The 19376-nt window shown below is 44.3% G+C and overlaps 1 protein-coding gene across 7 annotated transcripts in view; it reads right to left on the reverse strand.

Annotated features, from left to right (window-relative positions):
* SCHIP1 (schwannomin interacting protein 1) overlaps nt 1-19376 on the reverse strand; it is a 1325222-nt gene that overhangs the window by 58416 nt on the left and 1247430 nt on the right. For all 7 annotated transcript variants that reach the window (XM_006887636.1, XM_006887635.1, XM_006887641.1 and 4 more), the window contains one exon: nt 3248-3366. In XM_006887636.1, the coding sequence (XP_006887698.1) occupies nt 3248-3366 (119 nt within the window). The remainder of the gene's footprint in view (nt 1-3247; nt 3367-19376) is intronic.

Consider the following 19376-nt stretch of genomic DNA (forward strand, 5'->3'; position numbering starts at 1 on the left):
GATTGGCACAGGACAGAGCAGAGTTTAGCGCTGTTGTACACAGGGTCGCTATGAGTCGCAGGCGACTTGACGGCACATAACAACAACAAACAACAACATATGATTAGGTATTATTGTCATGACATAACTCCAGAACGAAGGCCGCATAGTGAAGGGGACTTTGGGGGAGGGATTGTATAACAGTGAAAGAATTTTTCTTGTACTTTTCAAAGAGAAGAGCGAACTGGAGGGGAGGGGTGGGCAGGGAGAAAAGTGCAACAATGAATGAATGGAAATCCAAAATCTCTGTAAATTTTCATTAACATTAGTAATTAATAAAGAGGGAAAAATTAATGCTTGTTGAGACTGGGGCAATAATAGTCAGGTTGGGACAGGGGACATTGCTTTTCTTTTGTGTAATTATCATTCTATGAAAAGAGTCCCTCAAATTCATTGCAATGGAGTGAGAACCAGTGACCCTCTGGTGGCATCTTGGAGGCTATAACTTACATGGAAGAGACTGCCTTTCTCCCTAGGAGTCACTGGCAGATTCGAACTGTCCGCTCTCAGGTCAGGATAGCATCACAATCCTCTGGACTACCACCTGTGGGGACTATTGAAGGAGTCCTGGTGGCACAGGGGTTGAAGCAGTGGTTACTAACTGGAAGGTCAGGGTTCCATGAGGAGCAGGTGAGAGGCTGGGAAAAGATGACAGTCTTGGAAGCCTGTAGGCCGCTCCTCTCTTTCTTGTGGGTTTGTGATAAGATGGACTTGACTTGATGGCAATGGGTTTGATTTTTCTGGTTAGTAATTACTGATTCTATATGACTTTAATAGCTATGGGTATGGATAATTCTGACTTTAACAAAATCCCATTTGCATCAGGTAAACATGAAATAGTTGAACAGAGAAGTGAGATTCTAGATGGCTTTTTGGTGTTTTGGAGAGCAATGGTGGCCTAGTAGATAGGGAATTGTGCTTCTAAACCAAAGGCAGTGGTTCGAATCTATCAGCTACTTCTCAAGAGAAAGGTGGGTAATTTCCTCCTCTGCAATTTATAGCCACTGAAAACTTGCTGGAGATAGCGATGCCAGAGAGGGAGAACAGCAGGGAACAGATATGAAAGGTTTTATGTTCCCCTCACTTGACAAAACTGGGGAAATGCAATGAAATTGTTGGCACCAATATCAGAACCAGAGTAGGCCTAAACCACAGACCCGTAAGCCCCCAGGCCAGGGCTCTTTCTGCCACTTCTCACTGGAGAGGAGGGGTGCTTCTGTGATAAAGGGGAAGCCTTTGCAACTTTCAGCTCTGAAATGACATGTGGGAGCTGGAAGGGAAAATTAGAAGGCCGACACACAGCTGAGGAAGTGGGACTACAATGGACCTCCCATCTTGATGTATTAATAATCCAACTGCAGTGCCTTGAAAATAATGTGTATATGTGGGTACATGTCTGCTTTAGAGTTTTCCTGATTTAGATGAATCTCTATAATTCAGGGATTCTCCAGCTGGGGCCTGCTTTATCTGCCTGCTGCTAACCAAAAGTTTGGTGGTTCAAGACCCACCAGAAGATCCCTGGAAGAAGGGCCTGGTGACCTGCTTCTCAAGGTGCAGAGAGCCCCAAAGGGCATAGTTCTCCTTTAACACCCAGGTCACTGCAAATCTGTGTGGACTCCATGGTGGCAGATTGGCTTTCATGGTAGATGGAAACACAGGCTTATTAATTACAAGATAGAGATTTATTGCTGTTGTGTACCTCAGAGTCAGTACTGACTCATAGATGACCCTCAAATGGGCCATCAGAGGCAGTAAATCACACAAGAGGAGGATGCCCATCTTTCACTTGCAGAGCAGCTGATGGGCTTGAACCACATTCCTTGGGTTGGCAGTGGAATTCTTTACCACTAAGCCACCAGAACAGATATAGATTTAGAGAAATATCAACATGCCTAGTTGACAACAATGACAAGACAAGATGGCTCTCTGTTGGCTGGATAAATGCATGGATGCTATCATTTGTCTTTAACACCTGGTTTGATGTGATAAAAACAACCACTTACTGTTTATTCAGGATATTTTTTACTCTTTACTAAGAGGAGGACAGAAAAGTAACATACATTTGGAAAAAACACAAGTGAACACTGCTGTGTCTTCTGCTGCTACCATCTTTACTGAAACACTTTTATAGACTTTGATATCAGGGTTATGTCTGTTTATAATAATTTGGCAGCTCTGTCTGCTATCTGTGGTGTGCTCTAGGGAACAGGACAGAGATGATTAGCCTGCAGCATTTGAAGGCTGTCACCTCCAAAGCTCCACCCAGGCCCAGTGAGTCAGAATCTGCATCACAACAAAATCCTCTGTTGACTCATCTGTATATAAAGCTCTCAAAGTTCTGGTCCATTGTCCCACTTTCTAGGCAAATTATTATTTTACAGTATTTCTGTAGGAATCCAGAAGCTATGCAACTGACGAATGAGGTCTTGAGATAAAATAAGATAAAGGGAAACTATCCAGAAGATAGGCTAAGAACTCTTACAAATATTGAATGATCAATGTGAGAACTGGACTTCTCAGTTACATAGCAATCAAAGGCATCAGGAGGGCGATAACAGATGCTTGGGGACCTGCTACACTTCCCCAAGCATCAAGCAGCTCCAGGAGAGTATGGCTTCAGTCCTCCATCCCAGTGCAAAATCAGCACTGTGTTTCCAAGAAACATGAACTACAGGCATTTGATTCCCCTCCATCCCCTGCCAAATGGCTGGGCAAATGCCCCTCTCCCAAAAAAGAGTGAGGAGGGAACCATCAAAAATCCAAAGAATCTTACTAGTTACCCTTTTATTTTTACAATATAATCTTATGCAGTATTTGTCCTTACAAGCCTGAGTTAGTTCACTCAGCATAATGTTCTCTAGCATCACCGATGTTATATAGTATTTTATAAAATTGTTCCCGAGTGGTGCATAGTACTCCATCATGAGAATATACCACAACTTCTCTTATAAAATACAGTGTACATGACTGGCTGTTTAAAAGGCAATTTAAATGTAGAAATGTGTAAAACACAATGGACATGAATGATACACAATGTATACAAATTCTGTATGCAAACCAATATAAAATAACGTGGGGGGGAATTGAAATTAAAATGGCAGTTATTTTTTTTAAGCCACCCAAGACTTGAAAGATATCTGACATATAGTAAGAGGACAAAACCCCCAAAGTCCTTATCAAAAACCAATGGAAGCGCACACGCACTCACCGAGAGGAAAGGCTTGGCTTCCCGCTTTTGCTGCAGCTGGTATAGATCCCTGGGCCATCGTCAAAGAAGCTTCCAAGTGCCAACTTCTGCCTGATCGATTCTCTCTCATTTTTCTGTGCCTGAAATTTCAGAAAAATAACAGAATGCTGATAAGCCGGCAAGAGCATCTCAGGTAAGTGCTTGGCTGCTAACAGAAAGGTCAGTGGTTTGAACCTCAATTCCTAAACAACATGCCTCTGGAAACTGTATGAACTCTGATAAATGACGTGAATTCTAGAAAGGCTTCAGGCCTTTTGTTCATAGGGTCGCTATGAGTCGTGCTCAACTCGACGGCAAACAACAACAGAAACAAACAGCTGCTCTGTAGGAAAAGGCCGGGGCAGTGTGCTTCCGCAGAGCCTGACGGACATGGAAAGCTTCCAGGGCAGTTCCACTCTGTCTGACAGGGGCACTGGGAGCTGAAATCTTCTCGGCAGCAATGGCTATGGTTTTGGGGTTCCACTTGTTTCCCTTCCATAAGCTATTTCAACTCATAGTCCTTTATAACTTCTAGACTATGGGATCTCAACTGTGGAGCTAAATGAGCTGCATCAGAATAAAACCAAATGCTACTGTCTCGAGTCCAACTCGTGGCGACTCAGGTGTCAGGGCAGAAGTGTGCTCCGTGGGGTCTCAATGGCTGACATTTGGGGAGGAATCAGCATGCCTTTACCCCAGGAATCTCGGGTGGACCCCACCTTCGGATTAGCAGCCGAGTACATTAACTGTACTACAGAGACTGCTGTAACCCTTCTTCTTACTCAAGAATTGTAGCAGACTAAAGTCATGGGAGGGAAAACACATTTCTTCTGCATCAGCTGGATTTTCTCCCAAATGCGGCCCTTCCCAGGTGATCCCTCCATTTCACTTTTTCTGTTGCAAGGATACAAACTCACTAAGCAATGTGAACCAAATCATATTATGAAGGGCAGAGAGCCAGAGACCACTGAGCATCAGCTTGTGTCCAGCAGGGTCTGGTCCTGCGGGAATCACGGATTCCTTTCAAAGACCATCCCGATCACACTACTGAGGAACACTGGACGAAGTGTCTAGAACACTGAGGGATTCTAACTGAGCCCATTAGTTTCATATTTTGAGGGGAAGACAAATTGGTTTGCATAGGAAAAGGATTTGGTAAACTACACTAATGTGATAATTTGGAAATGTTTACAACACTTTGCTTCCCATTAAAGTCCCATAAAAACTCACCCTGCTAGATTTTTAAATCCTTTAAACAACAGGAAAGAAAATCAGAAATGGTTTCCTTAGTTAAAAATAAAGCGGCTACGAAGAACAGGTGAAGTGTGCTAGAAATCAGAGAGCTGTGAAGGGAATTTTGGTTTTCTCTTTTTAGGGATGACAATGGCTGTGAATGTATGATTTTAAGTTCCCAGAAGTGGGTTAAAGATGGTGCCGGACAAATGACGAGTCAAAATAAATATTACACGGTTGCATGGTGACTGAAGGCATCATGTTCCCTGGATACTCCCACTACAAAAGGCTGGAGCCACAATGCAGGGGCTGAAAAACAAATTCAAGCCAAGAGTGGCAACACTTAAAGATGCTTTGGGTAAAGTGTTAAGTGATCCAAGAAGCATTAAAATAAGATTGAAGGAGTATACAGGGTACCAGAAAGAAACGGATGACACAGACGAATTTCATGAAATAACATCCGAGCAAGAGCCTATGGTGATGGAAGACGAAGTTCAAGTTGCTCTGAAAGCCTTGGCAAAAAACAAGGCTCCAGGAGTTGACGGCACACCAACTGACATATTTCAACAAACAGACGCTGTCCTGGATGTGCTCACTAAGTTGTGCCAAGAAATCTGGAGGACAGCCAGCTGGCCAACTGACTGGAAGAGATTGATATTTGTTCCCATTCCAAAGAAAGGTGGCCTGACAGAGTGTGGAAATTATTGAACAATAACATTAATATTACATGCAAGCAAGAGTCTGCTGAAATTTATCCAAAAACGACTGGAGCAACACAGCCGGAGATGTGCCGACTGGGTTTAGAAGAGGCTGCGTTACTAGGAATATTATAGCTAATGTTAAATGGATCTTGGCAGAAAGAAGAGAGTACCAAAGGAATCTATGCAAAGGCTTTTGACTGTATCACAAGCTGTGGCTGACTCTGAGAGGAATGGGAATCCCAGAACATTTGACTGTGCTAATGCGAGACCTATACCTGGACCAAAAGGCAGTCGTTAGAACAGAGCAAGGAGACACTTCATGGTTCAAAATTGGGAAGGGTGTCCACCAGGGATGTACTGTCTCCATACCTTTTCAATGTGTATGCAGAACAGATCATCTGAGATGTTGGGCTGTACGAGGAGGAATGTGGTATCAGGATTGGTGGAAGATTCATCAACAACCTGAGTTAATGCAGATGACACAACCCTACTTGCTGAAACTGAGGAGGACCTGAAGTGCTTGCTGCAGAAGGTCAAGGACTGCAGTCTTCAATATGGACTGAAGCTCAACATTGGGAAAACAAAGATTCTCACCACTGGGCCAATTGGCAGCATCATTATGGATGATAAAGAGATCAGATTTTTAACAGTTTTAATTTGCTTGGCTCCACAGTCAACACTCTAGGTACCAGGAGCCAGGAAATCAAAAGACTAATTACATTGGGAAAGTCAGCTGTGAAGGACCTCTCCAGAGTGCTGAAGAGCAATGACATCAGGCTGGAGACTAAGATGCACCTGGGCTATAGTCTTCGCAATTGCATGCTATGCATCAGAGACTGGACGGTGACCAGGGATTTGAAAAGAATTGATGTCTTTGGGGTGTGGTGCTGGAGAAGAGTGTTGAATATACCATGGACTGAGAGGAGAACAAGCACGTTTGTCCTGGAGAGGGTGAAGCTGGGCTGCTCCTTGGAGTCAAGGATTCTGAAGCTTCATCTGACATATTTGGGCATATTGCTAGGAGAAACCAGTTTTCGGAGAGGGACATTATGTTTGGGAGAGTGGCGGGAAAGAGCAGGAGAGGAAGACCCTTGATGAGATAGATCAATTCAGTGATTGGGGTAGTGGGAGTAGGTGTGTCAAAGACAAAGAGGTTGGCACAGGATTGAGCACGGTTTAGGGCTCTTGTACACAGGGTCGCTATGAGTCTCAAGCAACTTGATGGCACATAACAACAACCCAGAAGTGACATGGGACCAGCTCTGAGTCACTGTTCAAGCATCACGTGTTGGAATGATGAGATGCACAATATTTAAGAAAAGCCGACTGTAAAATGCCTTTGTCCTAAGTGAAGGGCATACAGACACTGTTGCCGAGTTGATTCTTACTCACAGTGGTCCTAGAGGGCAAGAAAGAACTGAAAAGAGGCTGTTCAGGGCCGCCATGTTTATGGAGGCAGCCTGTTCCCTGCTTTGAACCACTCATCTTCTGGTTAGCAGCTAAACATTTAATCATTGTGCCACCAGAGGTCCTTGAAGGACAGCAAACTATATACAGTTTAAGCTGCTTTATCCAATATGGTTGAAGAAGTGATTAAGGCTGTTAACAATTAAAGCTTGCTTGACTTCACAATCAACACTCTTGGCACCAGCAGTTAGGAAATCAAAAGACGAATTGCAGTGGGGACGTCTATTGTCAGGTACTGTCAGGTACCTTTTCAGAGTGTTAAAGAGCAATGATGTTACTCTAGAGACTAAGGTGAGCCTGATCAAGGCCATGGTCTTTGCAATTATATGCTATACATCAGAGAGCTGGACCAAATGACTAAGGATGACAGAAAAAATGATGCCTTTGAGTTGTGGTGCTGGAGAAGAATATAGAACATACCAGGGACAGCCAGGAGAAAAAAAAATAGGTGTGTCTTAGAGAGAGTGAAACCAAATTTCTCCTTGGAGGCTGGGATTTTGAAGCTCTGTTTCACATGTTTTGGGCATGCTGCCAGGAGGGACCAGTCCTTAGAGAAGGACATTATGCTCGGAAGGATGGAGGGATCGTGCAGGAGAGAAAGACTGCAGATGAGATGGATTTACACAGTAACCGGGATTGGATTAGGCGTGTTGGAGTCAATGAGACTGGCTCAGGACAGAGCAGGGTTCAGATCTGTTATATACAGTGGTCACCATGAGCCACAAGTCACTAGATGGCATATAACAACAAAAACAACACCCAATATGGTAGTCACTTGTCACATGTGGCTATTTACAGTAACATTAAATTTAAATAAAATCCACACTCACACTTCTGCCATTTAAAGGGATCAACAGCAAGAGGTGGCTGATGGCCACAGTCCTGTGCAGCATGGAATCATTAACAGTGGGCGCCGTGGATTCCAAGCATCAGTGTCAAGAGAACTGCATCAGAATCCACTGTACAATCTTTAAAAACACATTCACAATGAAGGAACGTGTGAAACACAATGTATGCAAATTTCCTATGAAAAGCAATATAAAAGAAAAGTTTTAAAAAAGAACAACAGCCCACATTCACAGGTTCTAGTAATAGATATTGACAGTTTCTCATCCAAGGGGAGTTAATCTCAATTCTCTTCATATACTTTTTCATTTTTGGCTACTTTCAACTTTCACAGCAATCTGTATCTTTACTTGTGGTTTTATCTCACATGTGCCCTTTGTATACTGCTCTATTTTTATCCCTCATGTGAGCACTTATATGCCAATGAGGCTGTGTCATAGTGTGTGTGTCCCTGAAATAAGGCCACCAAAAGAAATACTCCATCTATTCATTTTCAGATATAAACTGATTTCATACTATTCACTGGGCTAGCAGCCCTGAGGAAAAATTCTAACCAGAAGGTTGGACAGAGAAGCAAGAACGCCTTTAATTTTACTACCCACTTGCAACTGTACTGCTGAGAATCCTAATTAAAGCAAATCATCCTTCTAAACAACACCAGGCTGGCACTGGTGATAGTCCAGCCAAAGCAAAACCACATTTTCTGACATCTTTGTTTCAAACAAATTAATTTTCAAAGTCCTCAAAACTGCCAGGCAGATTCCACGTAGTCAAAAAACCTATATCTCAATCCACAGAGCAGACAAGTATTTCTCCCCCAATGTTCTGTTGAGTGGAGGTGAACATCCAAATACTTATTAAACATCCAAATGATTACTAATGGCTACTGTTCAACAATGCTGGGTCCAACATTCACCTGGGGCCTGAAGATGTTTCAGTTAAAGAAAACACTTATCCCAGGTGTGAAGACATGATTGTGCATTTGAGTCCATGCCTACCATTTCTTATTTATTTGATTCTAGGGTTATACATATTTAGGAGATGCACTAAAATATTGCTATTTCCATTAATTACCATTTTTTACAAACTTTATGAATATGTCATTACCAGTAACAGAAGACTGGTAACAACATACTTTCTGTCCTCTCCATTAAACAAATAAAGAAAATGATCAAGAAGACTATATATAATCTTTGCGAATACCCCACTACTAATAGAAAGTCACTATTACTATTTTGATATATTCCCCCCAGAACTTTTATTTTGTGTCTGCATTTCCACCCCCCCCCTTCATAAGGTTGGGGTCATAAGTCACATTGTGAAATACCCAGCAAATGCTCTGAAGGAGAAATATGGGCAATCTCTTCCCATGCAATTTACTGCTTCTGAAAACTCACTGGAGGATCAGGTATGAGTCAGTTCCAATTTGATGGCACAACAATTACTTTGCTACACATACAGTTAAGCTTCAAAGACCAGATCTTGGAGTGAAAATTGGAAGCAAGTGACATACGACCATATCTGAGCTGAAAATGGAGGATGACAATATTGTCACACAATTGTCACATTACATCATTATTTAATTGCCAAATTATATCATTACAATCGCCAAACTGTCTCCTCACCTAACCGCCAAACTGCTGTCACCTAATCACCAGGCTAACCCGTCACAAACCCCCCCAAGCTACACCCTCACATAACTACCAGGCTGCTCTGTCACATAACCACCAGGCTGCTCTGTCACATAACCACCAGACTAACCCGTCACATAACCACCAGGCTAACCCATCACATAACCCCCCAAGCTGCACCCTCACACAACCACCAGGCTGCCCCATCACACAACCACCAGGCTATCCTGTCACATAACTCACCAAGCTGACCCCTCACATAAACGCCAGGCTGCCCCCTCACATAACCGCCAGGTTGCTCCCTCACATAACCACCAGGCTAACCTGTCACATAACCGCCAGGCTGCCCTGTCACATAACTGCCAAACTGTATCACTGCACACCTGCCAAATTACATCATTACATAACTGCCAAAATGTTGAGGATCACATTCCAGACAAGTAGACACATAACCGGAACCTTCCCTAGACAGTGTTCCTCTTGTCTTGCATCTTGGTTTTCAAGATTGCCAAGGCACATCATTAATGTACTAGACGGTCAGAATATTTTTTTAACTACTACTGGCAATGCAAAAGATTTGATAGTTAAATGGTAAGTGAGGAGTAGCTGTATTCTTTTAAAACACACATTCAATGGCTGCACATTATTCCACCCTTAGCCATTTGGGTCGTGTCCAATCTAAAATGACATGGAAGTTAGCATTTTTACATAAATCTCTGTCCACATGTCTGATTATTTCCTCAGGACAAGTTCCTGGAAGTAGAATTAGGAGATCAGCTGAGTGTGAACATTTGTGATGCTCTTGACACAGTTTGTCACACTGCTCTAGAGAAAAGCTGTTCCAATTTACATGCCCACCAACTAAGTAAAAGGGTGAACTTCTACCATATCCTGGCTAATACTACTTTCAAGCTAAAAAAAAGTTTTTATTTGACAGACAAAGAGTGGTATTTAAAAGTTTGTTTCATTAGTCATGAGGTTAAATACACAAATATATATGTATGTACTTTTCTGAATTGCTTATGGCAGGAATGGCATCTACTTCCTAAACAACATGCCTCTGGAAACTCTATGTACTTAGAGAAACAACGATAGTTATAGAACAGCGTTCAGGTCTTCTGTCCACAGGGTTGCTATGAGTCGTGTTCAACTTGACAGCAATCAACAACACTGCTTATTTTCCTATAGGAGTCTGTGTGTTTTGAAACATTTATATTAAGGGTGTTGGATTTTCAGCATATTTTAAATCAACGTGTTATGTAGTTAATAGTGTGTATCCTCTATCACGGCTTTTATGCTTGGAAACCCATTCCCAGGTCAGAGGTAAAGGAGCTAGCTCACTTGAGGTCGAAGGCTTAAAAGGGAGAATTAATGTAAATTGTTTATCAGTCATACCTGGCCCGTGGTAAGCCTGCAATAAATGGTGGCTATTATGGTTAATCCTCTAACAATTCATGCTTTGGAGATGGAGAAATTGGGGGTGAGAAAGGTTATCCAGCCGTTAAGTAGAAAAGGTAGGATTTACGTCCAGGCTTTGGTCCCAGATCTTTCTGCTTATCTGTGCCACTCTGCTACATGGAAGAGTTCAGACTAAGAAGGATGGACACAGGGTTGGGGAGGTAACAGCCGGGCAGACAGTCTACTAAGAACGACGGACACAGAGCAGGGGATATAACAGCCGGGCAGACAGTCTACTAAGAACGACAGACACAGAGCAGGGGATATAAATAACAGGCAGCGCAGACAGTCTATGGAGCCACTTCTTTCCTGGAATGGACGCAATGCTTTTCTAGAAAAGGAGAAACTGCAAAGCATACATGCCAAGGCCTAATCATAAACACAAATATTTACAAACCAGTATCTTCTCATTAGACCCACCTACTTCAGTTTTCCTTTTGGTGCAAACGCAATTCTATAATTCCACTGACTAGTAAAATATAGGTCTTCCTCTCAAAGATCAACATTGGAACTCAATTTCCTTATTGTGGCTCACAAGCATAAACTATCTGTGTGTGTGTGTGTGTGTGTGTGTTCTCTCTCCGTGTGTGTGTGTGTGTGTGTGTTCTCTCTCCGTGTGTGTGTGTGTGTGTGTGTGTGTGTGTGTGATGTTTCAAAGTTCCTTTGTTCTCTAAGGAATTAAAGGACTTATACATGCAGGGCATGGGGGGTCTCTAATTCCCAAAGACGCTCCCGGATGAGGAAGACTTAATGCCCAGGTAAAGGCAGCTTCAAAGCTGCACAGTTGGGCTGGACTTACAGCAAGCAGGACCAAGTCCCTTCTTAAAACAGCCTTGGGAAACACCCTCCACAAAGCAAAAATGAAACCTCTAAAACTGATATTGTTAGCAAAGAGCAATAGGCCAACTGAGGAATACCGGCTCATCACAATGACACAGAAAAGCTATTCACACCTACAGGAGTAAAAATATGCTCAGAAACGGGCCATTATCCAGCCTCCAACAGTTACTGTCCTGACAATTGGTAGAATTCCCCACAGTCACCCTGTGCCTGGGCTGATAAGACTCTTGATCTCAGAACACAGACCACTGAACGCTCTGAAACCCCAATCGCCGGCAGCAGCATTTCCCATGGGCCACTGTTCTACTGCAATACCCTAAACCAGAAAGAACAAAAAGGGGATATTTAGTAAAAGAAATAAAAGGCAAAAAATTCTGCTTTGGTAGATATCCTCTATCTTCAAATAGATTATGTCCCCAAAGACTTTGCACACATCCTTTAGGATTTGGCCCTTGCCAACCAAAGCCTCCACGGGGATCCACCATGAGCCTCTGGCTCTGTCACACCTGTGGTCTCCCCGGGGCCCTTGGGCTGCCTGGTGTCTGTGTCTGGGAAGCAGGAACCACTCAGTTGTGAATTTGCAATCTACATATGTAAATTTGTAAGCAAAGACTGGGTATTTCCTTCAAGTCCAAAATGTATTGACTTGATGAAATACATTTTGAATAGAGGTATCTTCGGGGCTACGACAGTATTCGGGAATACATTGTGGGAAATAAAACTCGAAACTGAAAGCCATCTGATGCTCTGGAACACCAGTTAACTGCGCTGATTCCAACTCATAGCAACTGCATGTAAGTCAGAGTTAGAACTGTGCCCTACAGTTTTCAATACTGATTATTAGGGAGTTGATCGCCAGGCCTTCTTCTGAGGCACCTCTGGATGTGAAGTACACTAACCGCCTCACCACCCACAGACTACCAGGTGTTGCAGACACTCCAACAGCTGCCTCCTTCAGGCTCCTGCAGAGCGAGTGGAGCAGCTGCAGAGGGCCCATCTGACCAGGAGGAAAAGGCTTAAACACTGTGCAGATGATGAGAACGCGCTGTGTGATGTGGGAACTGAAGCAGATGTGAGCTCCAGAGCAAGAATAATCTGAGCCTGGACAGGACTGTCACGGGGGAAGAAGGGAGTGGGAGAAACAAAAATGCTCCCCATTGTTTCTTGGCTTCCATTTCTTTCTCTGTCCCAGCTCCATTTAGTTCTACTCTGAGACAGACGTATACATGTCCCTCCTCTTTTAAATCTTGTTTTAAGGCACCTTGGATGGTGCAAGTGATCAGCAAGTGGCTGCTGAACTGAAGGTCAGAAGTTCAAACCCACTCCGTGGCTCCAAGGACAATGAGGCCTGGCAAACTGCTGCTGTCAAGATGACAGCCAAGCAGCCCCACGGAGCATTTCTGCCATGTAACATGCAGAATGCCATGTAACACGCGGGGTCACTATCCGTCACAATCAGCTGGACAGCAGGAGTTGTTGGTTGTGAGTTTTTCTGCACATTCATTGTGCAATGTCGTCCCCTGGCTCAGTTAACTACTAGCTTTTACAGACACCAAGTCTAGCATCCGTTTTCTTATCTGCACTCCCTAGTTCAGGGCTTCTCTAGCTTTGGCACACATGCATTACCTGGGCGCCTTGCTAACATGCTGATTCTGATTCAGAGGTGGGGCCTGGCTCATGGCTAACAGCCCCAGGAATAGCAAGAGACTATCTGGTTCACTGTAGACCTTCCTTCTCTGCGTGAGGAACAGCAAGGGCCTTGGATGTTACTCCTTGATCTTCTGCATGGGTGTTACATCCAGGTTTCAAGAAATGCTTGTGAAAACAATGAAGTATGCAATGGGAAGACAACTTCCTGAGGCTTGCTGACTGACTGCAGAACCCACTGGCCCCAGGGAGTCAGAATGAGGCAGCATGCGGGTTCTGGAATGCTTTCTGCTGGGTGGAGACTGCACGAGAAGGCAGGATGCAGACCGTCTCAAGAGCTGGGGCGGTGAGCCCACAGGGCGCTGCACTGCTGAGCCAAAGATGGTGCCTCTCCCGCAGTCCGAAGCCGCCAGCAGCTCTGTGGGAAGACAGATGAGCCATCTCCTTGTGTTATTTACAACCTTGGAAAACCTGCTCTCCGGAGGGTCAGCTATGACTTGGTTCCAACTCCACGCAATGAGTTTGAGGTTTTTTCATTTTGTGTTAAGGGTTTTTTTTGCTATTTTAAAAGTAATTCTTGAAGATCCCCATGAATGAGAATCACCTGGAGAACTTGTAAAAACACCAATATTTTTCTGACTTGACAGCTCAGAGGTGGGTCTGAGGAGGGACATTTCGGACAAGCTTCCAGACGCTGCTGAGGCTGCTGGATTTGGGCTTTAAACCATGGAGCAGATACAGGAGCAGGATGAAACACAGAGTTGGTTCTTCCCTAACTGGGTACAATCTGTTTTCCGTGTGGAGTCCAAGCGGGGTCCAGAGCTGGGTGGATTGTGTTTGGAACCAAAGCCTTGCCGAGAAGCCTGTTTGGTCCCTTGGCTTTGGAGCCATCTATTGCCTAGTGACATGTGACATCATCTCATGACCAGCACGCACTAGGGAACACGGCTGGGGACTCTGGAGCTCCCTCTGGAAAAGTGCTCTTCATGAAAAGGGGAGTCACTCTTGTTTCTTTCCTCAGCTTTTTTTCCCTAGCCTTTAGAGGCAGCTTTAGAATGTGGGGGTGTCAGACGCCTTTAACAATTAGAAATTACAAGTACAGAACGTATTTACTCTTGGTTATTGTTGTTGTTGTTGGTACCATCGGAATCGATCCATAGCTGACATTCTGGCAGGTTTTCAGGGGTTTTCACATGGGAGGAGATTGCCCAGCCTTCTACCCCAGAGCAACTGGTGGATTTGAACTAAGTGTCTTAGGGATTGGAGGACAGCTTCTTGCCATTAGGCCAACTTTTATTCATTTTCTTTTAAAAAGTCTTAAGAAAAGCAAAAAGATGGCTAATGCACTTTTTAAAATACTTTTTCCAGCACAGATGTTTTCTCCCAAAAAGAAATCATGGGTTTTTATTACAAGATCAAAAAGCAAAAAACAACATTCTGCAAGACAATCTGCGGTATGATTTAGAATGCCAAGTGCAACTATCCTTGCACTGTGTAGGTTATTTTGAGTTCTTGCAGCTTGGGTTGTCCCCTGGGAATAACATTTTCATTATCAGAGTGACTCTAAGTTAAATAACACAGTACTTTCCATTTTATCACTGACTGCCTGTTATGTTTGACATGTTCTTTTCATTTCATATTCCTGATGTTTTTCCTTTTGGAAACTTAAAACTAAGTATTTCAGAAGGGCCATGATGGGCCACCAGAGTTTTCCTGAACTGTTAAAACCCCCTCTGTGTGCATGCTTGCCCCGCTCTGCCTAAACAAGTTTCTCTAGAGAGACGCCAATCCGAGCTGCTAGACAGAGTTGAGGCCTTTGCGTTCAACTAGCCCAGGATGGGAGAGCTGGCCATGGACACTTCAACTCCAGGACACAAGAGGGAGATGGACTCCGAGACCAGGCCTTCTGACCCCTGTTTAACCTGAGACTTGGCTGACATCCTGTGTTGAAACTGAGTCCAGAGGATGGAGAAGTTGAAAACAACTCCGTCCCAAGAATGGTTCACCGCATACTAACTGTATTCTTCTCCATGCTGCTGTCCATGGGCACCTTTCGAGTCCTTTGACTCACCAGTACCCCACAGGACAGAGCAGAACTGCTCCATAGGTTCCCTGCTGTGTTCCACTGAGTCAGAAATTACTAAAAACTGACGCCCTGGAGCAGGTTTTCTGAGGTAGTAAATCACACAAAAGGAGTGGATGGATTTGAATCACATACCCTTAGGCTGGCAGCACCGCTCCTGCCCACTGAGACACGAGGGCTCCCTAGGGGTTCTCTACAGTCTGACTTTTCGATAGCACGTTGTGAACCTTCTCCCATGAAGCCATAGGCTGGGCTCAAACCACTAATGTGTTGGTTAGAGCCCAGCACTCAACCACCACCACCACCAGGCTCCTCATCATGCTATGGAAACACTAGACACAGAAGCAGGCAGATCAAAGTGCTCCTGGACACATTCTCCAACATTCAAACTTTCTGTTAAGGACTGTGGGGCCGAGAGGAGCAAGGCATTTTAAAAACATACAGGTGGTCTCGTGGGTAGAGAGGTGGGCTGCTAACCAACCCATGGTGCATGCTTCAAATCCACTAGCTGCTCTGTGCAAGACACATGGGTAGTATCTTCCCATGCCATCGATAACCTCTGAAAACCTTGTGAAGCTGTAAGTTGGGTCTGACTCAAGAGTTGTGGTTTTTGTTGTTTATTTTTTTTACTACTAGGGTTGAAGCTCAGCTGTCACTCACTGGTTACCAGGCATGCTGGTGATGGTACAGCAGTCCATGTGATATTCAACCACAGAAGCGCTATGAACAGTTTATCCAAAACACGAACTGCTGGTAACATCCTGAGCTCATTCTAGTTCTCAAATGGCTACCTGCAGAGACTGCTTTTAAACACAGGACTGTTAGTTAGTCCAGCCCTAATGCCAGACTGTGGTATCGGACAACTCTGTTTTTAAAAGGAGCTTTTTCAGACGCCTATAAAACCATCACAGCCACTCAGTATCACTGTTACCAGCACAACAGTCCAACACACCTACTGTGATGCAACCTTCATCAACCCTCGGGAGCTGGTGTCCCAGCCACCCAAGTCATGGCAGACCTGGGATTGGGGAGAGCTCAGAAAGGCGACAGACCAGCAGGGAGAGTGCTCAGGGGGACAGAGTAGGTGACATGGAGTTAAGACCCTGTTAACGTCTTGGCACTTGCTGGTTTAAGTTACTACAACACTTTCGAGTCCTAGTTCCTTCTTTTAGAAAAGGATCTCTACCTTGTTGGCAAAAGGAATTCTGGTGGGATAGTGTATAATGTGCTGTACTTCGAACCAAAAGGTTGACAGTTCAAATCCACCAGTCATTCTATGGGTGAACAATGGGCAGTATCTTTCCATTAAGATTTATTACTTTGGAAACCAAACTCAATGGAGGAGTTATAAGCTAGGATCAGTTTGCGAGCAGTGAGTGTATTTTATAGGCAGCTTTAAGGATTAAATAGAAGAAATGCTTGGCACAGTGCCTGCCTCAGAGAGAAAACTATTCCAATGATATAACCAACCCTCTTAAAAACAAGCCCATTGCAGTGAGTGTGTTCTGACTGGCAGTGACCCAGCATGGGCCAGAGGAGACAAATTCAAGGGTTTTCAACAACTGTATACAATATTACAGAGGCACACTGCCGCCTTCTTCTTCCATGGTGCCAACGGGTGGAACTCAAAAGTTGATCTCTCGATTAATATCCACAAACCACTGGCACCACCCCAGGATATTCACTGGTGGTCTTTGTGAAAAGGAGAAGTGGACTAAGCTAGGAGAAAAGCTGAGAGAGAAACAAGAGGGAGGAAGAAGTGAGTGCAGGGAAAGTGGTGGGAAGAATAGGACGCAGACACAACAGAAGAGAGCAGAGACCGAGGAGGGGCGCTGCCATCGACAGGGAAGGGTGGAGATGCAGGGGTCAAGAGTAAATTGAATGTGCTTATCATTGAACAGAAAAACCTGGACACTGGGACAACCCATTTCCTGAGGATCCTGGCTCACCCAGGGCTGTCAGTGCTGTGATATGACAGTAAGAGGCCTGAACTCGGAGTGAGCAGACACTGGAACGCTTAAGATCAGGCAGGCCAATGACCCAAAAGGCATCAAAAAAGTACGAGTTCTGTCCCTTGGATGGCTAAGGTGGGGCTGGACTCCAGGGCTCTGCAATCTAACACAGATCTTCAAGAGTATTCCACCTTTGCAGACAGGAAGACATAAGGGTTAATGGAGGTCAACGGCTCCTTTTCCTCTGTAATTGTGTGGGGATGGCAGAGCCACTTGTCTGGAATGGCAGCTGGCATTCTGTGTTCCTGTTTATTGCAATTTATCTCAAGCAGTCATTTCCATTCACCTTTTAAAAAAACATGAGGCACAGCTGTGGCTTCACTTTAAATATTGTTCCTTCTAGCTTTTTAATTTTTTTCTACAGGGTCCTCCCAAATGTTTTAACATAATTGGATGCACAGCTCCAGAGAGAGCCCCTCTGAGGAACAAAGCAAGGCAGGCTGGCTGTCCCTGTCCTCTGGCCACACACAGCCTGCCAGAAGCTCCCTTGTTCTCTTAAAAGTCACTAAAAATAGACAGCAAAATCAGTTCTCTGCACTATCTGTACTCTGGAGCAAGGCTGGAGCTAGTCTTCGGTCATAAACTACTCTTAAATTTTCTCTTCTCTCCTTTAATTTGTTTAATGTGGGTCTTTCTCCCTCTGACAGCATAACCCGTAAATTTTATACATTCTACAAGCTCACACTAATCATCTAAACATCTTGTTGCTATGTACCATCGAGTCGTGTGCAACCCATACCAACCCTATGACCTCTGAAACCTGCCCTATCCTGACCTACTCTCACTGTCTCCGACAGATGTAATCCCATTTTTCCAGGCACTGTGTGGATCATAACAAACTGTGGCTGACTCTGAGAAGAATGGGAATCCCAGAACAATTGGTCATGTTAATGTGAAACCTATATTTGGACCAGGAGGCAGTCGTCAGAACAGAGCAAGGAAACACTGCATGGGTCAAAATTGGGAAAGGTGTATGCCAGGGATGTGTCCTATCTCCATACCTTTTCAGCCTGTATGCAGAACAGATTATCCAGGAGGCTGGTGTCACTCTGGAGACTAAGGTGAGCCTGATACAAGCCATGGTATTTGCAGTCACTTGTTATGCATCAGAGAGCTGGACAATGACTAGGAAGGATAGGAGAATTGATGTCTTTGAGCTGTGGTGCTGGAGAAGAGTATTAAGGGTACCATGGACTGCTAAGAAAACAAACAGGTTAATCTTAGAGAGGATTAAACCAAGCTGCTCCTTGGAGGCAAGGATTCTGAAGCTTCATCTGACATACTGTGGACATGTTGGAAGGAGGGTCCAGTCCTTGTAGGGTCCCATCATGCTTGGGAGGGTGGAGGGACAGTGCAGGAGGGGAAGACCCTCTATGAGGTGGATTGATTCCATGACTGGGGTAATTGTGATGCTATGTTGGAGACAGTGCAATTGGCACAGGATAGAGCAGAGTTTAGGGCTGCTGTACATAGGGTCTCTATGAGTTGCAAGCGACTCAACGGCACATAACAACAATATAAGAAGTCAATCATCTCATCTTGGGTCTTCCTCTCTTATGTTGTCCCTCTACCTTCCAAGCATGATGACTGCTTCTAAAAACTTGTTCTTCCTAGCCACGTGCCCAAAGTACGTGAGAAGGAGCTTCAAAATACTTGACTCCAAGAAGGAGCTTGCTCTCACCCTCTCCAGGATTGACTTATTTGTTTTCCTGGCAGTCCATGGTATGTTCAACACTCTTTTCTAGTATCATAATTCAAAGCATTGATCCTTCTTCTATCATCCTTAGTTACTGTCTAGCTCTTGGATGCATAGGAAGTGTAACTGTGAAGACTATGACCTGGATCAGGTGTACCTTAGTCTCCAGTCTGACATCATTGCTCCTCAGTACTCTAGAGAGGTCCCTGACAGCAGATTTTCCAATGCAATTTGTCTTTTCATTTCTTGACTGCTAGTGCCAGGAGTGTTGATTATGGAACCAAGCAAGCTGAAGTTATGAACAGTCTCAATCTCTTCACTGCCTATTATGAAGCTGCCAATTGGCCCAGTGGTGAGAATCTTTGTTTTCTTGATGTTGAGCTTCAATCCATATTGAAGGCTACAGTCCTTGACCTTTTGCAGCAAACGCCTTATGTCCTTCTCAGTTTTAGCAAGTAAGGTTGTATCATCTGCATAACGCAGGTTGTTGATGAGTC

This window comes from Elephantulus edwardii, unplaced genomic scaffold (assembly GCF_000299155.1).
Source record: "Elephantulus edwardii isolate Elephantulus edwardi_28Jun2011 unplaced genomic scaffold, EleEdw1.0 scaffold00060, whole genome shotgun sequence".
Taxonomy (NCBI): domain Eukaryota; kingdom Metazoa; phylum Chordata; class Mammalia; order Macroscelidea; family Macroscelididae; genus Elephantulus; species Elephantulus edwardii.